Source organism: Quercus robur, chromosome 2 (assembly GCF_932294415.1).
Source record: "Quercus robur chromosome 2, dhQueRobu3.1, whole genome shotgun sequence".
NCBI classification, from domain to species: domain Eukaryota; kingdom Viridiplantae; phylum Streptophyta; class Magnoliopsida; order Fagales; family Fagaceae; genus Quercus; species Quercus robur.
In genome coordinates this window covers 31,430,463-31,435,992 of record NC_065535.1, presented here as the reverse complement: position 1 = coordinate 31,435,992, position 5,530 = coordinate 31,430,463, and the positions used below count along the sequence as shown (strand labels likewise).

General features: G+C 32.7%; 1 protein-coding gene across 1 annotated transcript; it reads right to left on the bottom strand.

Annotated features, from left to right (window-relative positions):
- Positions 1-932: 932 nt before the first annotated feature.
- Positions 933-1,795, bottom strand: LOC126706340 (subtilisin-like protease SBT2.5). The gene is made up of 3 exons (XM_050405759.1): positions 1,625-1,795; positions 1,325-1,472; positions 933-1,186 (listed from the first exon to the last, which is right to left on the bottom strand). Exons 1-3 carry the CDS (start codon positions 1,705-1,707, stop codon positions 1,124-1,126), a joined length of 294 nt encoding a protein of 97 aa, XP_050261716.1. The 5' UTR covers positions 1,708-1,795; the 3' UTR covers positions 933-1,123.
- Positions 1,796-5,530: the final 3,735 nt, after the last annotated feature.

Here is a 5,530-nt window from a genome sequence, read left to right as displayed (position 1 = left end):
AACCATTGAAAGTGAGGGTTTGTACTAGTGGGGACACTGAGAGTTGATGCTAACCAGGGTTACACGTGATGATCAACAGTGCTACATATGACCCACATGCCAGAATTGCAGGCTCTCTCTCAAACTTGCTGTGAAGCAGAACCATTTCAAGCAAAATTTGCAGTAATTTTGAACTGTTCCTTGTTGCCTTAAGTAGATAAAGTGGCCTAAAGACCTCTATGAGATGTATCAAATCACTTGTACTACGTTCAGGCAAAAAACAATTCACTTGTACTATGCTTCCCACGGAATCTACCTCCTCAGTCCATTGTTTCTGGCCTTTTGTGCATGTGTCTGTGGGGATGAGGTATTAATGAGCTTAGTAGGACGCAAAGATACAAGTTTACATCCCAATATATATTATGGAGATTTAATACATAAATATAACAACATATTTACATACCTATAAATATATGTTGTGTACACGTATATTTTAGTCCCTTTTTAATCTTTTTTTGCTTAGTATGTTTATTGTTTCTAGTTGGTTTAGCATTCGGCTTTTCAAATTGATTCTATGCATTACCGCTAAGTATATGTGATGAATTTGTCATGGAATATGTCTTGTTTTAAAGCAATTATAAGCATTAATAATCCATATTTCTTAGGACCTAATCAGTATCAGATACACCAATAATAATCCCAGGGTTGGTCTAATAATCCCTCGTGAGATTCATGAAGTCTTAGTTTAAAACTTATGACCAGAGCACTAATAAGGCTGTCGCTGTCAATTGAATTTATGTTTTTATGCCACTTGATTTCAACCATTAAATCTGAATATGCTTAATCAAATCAAATCAAATCATTTGAGAATATATGGTTTAAGAAAAGAGAATGAAATTATTTCTCAAAAAAAAAAAACTTCTTAGCATTAGTTATATATAATACTTGGACACTTCAGAAACAAGCTGAACCTGCATTAAGCCTCCAAAACTAGATGGCTGGCGTTATAATTGCATCAATACAGGAGATTCTCAAAACAAATCTCTCTTGATTTTACCTAAACTCTTTAAGATAAGTGATACAGTTGCTAAGAAATGTCCCAACCGACATATATATTAAACATCTTCTATACTAGAATGCCATACTAAGCAAGCTCTTGATTCTTCTCCACAATCCTCACTCCATTTGCAGATCGAAGCTCATTGGCCTGTTTCAAAATATTAACGAAATAAATAAAATAAACCCATCAAAAAGCTAGAGATAAGCTTGACTTGGTTGACTTTATTTTTACCTAAAACTGAAAAATCATGCATTTTGAAATAAACTATGTCTATAATAGAAATACCTGATCCTCAGTAATTTCTACAGAAAAACCATCAACAATGACCAAAGATAATGTCTTCTTGTAGCTGCCTGGCTCAAGGGTGCTTGCTAGAAGCTCATCATGCTTCTTACTTAGATACAAATCAAGCTCATATGCCCCTTTCTTTGTTCTTTTGTATAATAAAAAAAGGCCATAAAAGAAAGAAACAAAGTGAAGTGAGACAATGACATTAAAAGATTCATTAAGAAAAACAACATGTAACAAAATTTATCCCAAAAAATAATGAAAGAATATATAATGTAATGCAAGTACATGACTGACCGATCAGCTCGTAGGCGCTCATATTCCGGATCGTAGTTCATGAAAACAAAATAAGACTCATTTTTGGTACTTTCCATTGCCATTTTTCCTCTCTTCTTTCTCTTCTAGTTTGGTTTTTGAATCATATGCAGTGGCTTTCAGGGCATATGTGTACCCTATTTATACATGAACAGCTAGCACCTAGCAGTATGACTTTCTTCTCCTTAATTACTTGTCCCAAAAAAAAAAAAAGTCTAGCAGCATGACTATTAAACAGTGAACAGTGGCCCACATCTCTAATTTGAAAGCAAAAGAACATTGCAAGAAACTATAGGGTATAATAAATAGCGACTCAAGTACTCTATGGAGTCTGTTTTATAATTTTGACCGCTATAAGTGTTCTTTATTTCTTAATTTACTAAAACTTTGAGTTGAATAATGGATTTGGAAAAAAAAAAAAAAATCAAACTCTTAAATTATTGAAAAACCGCCCCTACGTGTGCTTTAAGGAAACAATTTCTTTTCTAATGAACCTTGGTTTAAAACCGTCCCTTTTTTTTTTCTTTTTTCGGTGCTAATTGGAAGCACCATAGTTCATAGTTGGAGAATCTCACCTAGGATTTGCAGCATTATCATAAAAAAATGAAACGCACACGCTTGTGATAAAAATTAAAGTCAACACTTAACTATAGGGAGAAATAATGTGTCTCGGGTGCAGAAATTAGGTGTTGATTATACATACGGAAATAAGAGCACACTTACACAATAAATATTGTTTAGTCAATTTAATCTTTGCCTATTCAATCCATTAAGCAACTTCAAGACAGACTTTAGTAAGTCAGATATGAAAATCATAACTGAATATAGTAATATCGAGTGGTCACCTCAATCCACTACATATGGGTAAGTTTTATCTACATAAGATTCAAACTTCAAAATCAATGTTACTTTTGACATATTTAGACTCAAATGGGTGGTCTTAGTAATTGGATACAAAAATAAATAAATAAGTAGAAACAAAGTTCGGCCAATAACCTTTAGGTCAAATAGCATTGTTCTATATTTCTAATAGATAATAGGGATTTAAATCTTACTCCACATAAATTATATAAAAATAAAAAATAAAATAAAGTTCCAATAAAAGTAATCGATGGATCATGTTCTTTTGCTCACATCTTGAATGAATTCTAAGACATATTCAAGTAAGCTTTGACTGCCAGCCAAATATCTCTCACAATCATCCTATTAGGACGGTTTATGAATCCAATGAACTTGATCTAACCAAATAAGGCATCGTTGTCAAAATTAGGATTGGAATTGCCAAACCTAGCCCATGTAGGTTAGATAACAGGTATAGGCATTTGCATCCCGCTTAGCCTGTTGACCACGTCCCTCAACCTTTGACATACCCCGAAAGCACATATAGGTTAGGTATATCATATATGTGCTGCCCTTTCGTACTTGCTATAGCAATCTCGTTGGATGCAACAAAATTAGCTGCATCCAACAATAATTTTTTTTTTTTTTTTTTTTAATGTAATCAATAACTCAATCATTTCAGTATGCATCAGGTCACTCACTTTGTAACCCAACATACAAGGATCGAGCGACAAGTTAATCATAAACTGATCAACGTGTGAACACTCCTACAAACTATGGGTGATGGAAAATGATGTATGGAAGAAACCCATTATAGTGCAAATGTTATTTTTCAAAAAAAAAAAAAAAATTAAAAAGTATCAATGAGGAAAACACCTCCTAATAATCTATACCCTAACCTAAAATGCAAAGATGAGAAAGATGTCAAAAAGGGGGAAATTCATGGCACCTCCAACATAAGGCCCTTCTGGCTCAAATTTGATTTTTAAGGGTACATATAAAACAAGGAGAGAAATATCAAAAGGGAAGATAATACAAAAACAAAATCATGACACCTCCAATATAAGACCCTCCCTGCTCAATTTTGAATTTTAGGAGTACATACATGGAAAATTGCAATGAGCAAGCGACTTAAATAAGACAGAAATATTTTATACATGATGCAATATGTGCAATATTTTTGCCTAGATAATGTTAAATAGCATGAAAGAAAATTCATGAGGAAGTAGGAGTACTCACACCCCATTTAGCAAAATTTCTTCAAATTTGGAAGAAAAAACCAACTTTTTTATCTTTTGCTTATCACTTTTCCAATAAACCCTATATTAAACTCTTCATTTCTTATACATCCTATTGAAAACTTGGCTAAACTACACCTTCACACCCTTAACTATCACCCTAATTATACTTTACCCCCTGAGTTATAATTAATTTTGTTCCAATGTCCTCCTACCATTTGGTGTTAAGTTTAACAGAATTAATTGAGCAGACATACTAATTTACCCCTCTCCAAAACAAAGGGTTGAGGGGTAAATTAATCTTTCAATGAGCAAAACAAATGGCGAGTTAAATGTAACGTACTTTTAAATATTAGGGGGTTGGTCGTGATTTTTTATATAGTTCATGGAGTTAATGTAATTGGGGTGATAGTTTAAGATAGAAAATTTTAATTTGACTTAAAATTTTCTAATTTTTTTTCTTCACATTCCTCCTAATTTATCATCCTAGTGCATCTTGTCACCCTATCTTGTGCCATGAGAGAGAGAGAGAGAGAGAGAGAGAGAGAGAGACATGAGAGAGAGAGAGAGAGAGAGAGAAATTTGTTGGTAAATTCACACGAATAAAGAGAGAGAAATATGTAATGAAAATAACTCTCAAAATTTTGAGAAGTGGTGTAGAGCTGGGTGTGCAATGTTTTTCTTTATGATTTATTAGCTAATTAAAAAGACCCTATACATAGCCGAATGTTAGGTTCTAAGATTTTAGGAACTAAATGTATTAGAACTTCAATTTGTAATATGTTGGCAAACCGTGGTCAAAACTTAGAGTCTAGATTTAGGCTGATCAAAGTGTGATTATTTGTAAAGTTGAAATCGAGTGACTATAGGATTTATTTGCCTAAATCTGCAAGGCTTGATCTATCGAAAATTAGACTCGATCTATCGAACCTCGTGTAGATTATTTTTTCTGCAAAATTTCCAACTCAACCCAAGCCCGGTTTGACGTGTAGGATTTTATATTTTACTTCAAGTATAAAAGGAAAAACCCTAGCTACGTTTTAGAAGTCTTTGATGTGCTATGTGTTGAATCTCTTGTGAGATCTAGAGGTGTTTACCTTCGCTTCAATTGCTGGATAAAGAATTTAAAGAAGATTTAAAACCTTAAAGTGGAGTCTCAAAGTCACAAGTGGGAATACTTGTGGTTGCAGTGGATCAAGGAAAGAAGTAGTCCGTTGACTTGGAACTGTCACGTGGTTGTGGTAGTAAGTTTTTTACACGATGTAATAATAGGATGTTAGTGGTCTAAGTTCTATTATAAAAACTTCAATTCTTTCATAGTGGATCTGTTTTACCTTAAGAATAATTAGGTTAAATCCTCCCCAAGTATTTTATCGGTTTGGTTTTTCTGAGTTATCATATCGTGTGTTCTTTATATTTCTGCATTACTTACATGATATGATTTGATTGTGTTAACCTAGATCTAAATAATTTATCTAAGTAATCACTTGGCTAAATAATTAGGTTAAACAACTTGTGTTTTAAGGGGTCTAAAAGCATACACCAAACATACTGCTCTAAAAAACTATGTTGATTGTCTATTTGAAATTTTGTGGGAAAGAGATCGATGGTATTTGTTCCACTAAAAGATATTGAGGTCTTCATATTGTTCCTCATTTCTTTTGTACAAATTAAATGATATTTGTTTAGGAAGTGGAAGAGAAAAAGTATCCCTAACATTTAAATCCAAAAAATTTAAAAAATAAATAAATAAAAATAAAAATAAAAGAAAAGAAAGGTGAAAAAGTTATCTCGGTTTGAACTTTGATAT

Coding starts and splice junctions, on each gene's coding strand:
- LOC126706340 (XM_050405759.1), bottom strand. CDS start 1,707: ATGGCAATGGAAAGTACCAAAAATGAGTCTTATTTTGTTTTCATGAAC. Junction 1,473..1,624: donor GAGCGCCTACGAGCTGATCG/GTCAGTCATGTA, acceptor ATTATACAAAAG/AACAAAGAAAGGGGCATATG. Junction 1,187..1,324: donor TAGAAATTACTGAGGATCAG/GTATTTCTATTA, acceptor ATTTTGAAACAG/GCCAATGAGCTTCGATCTGC.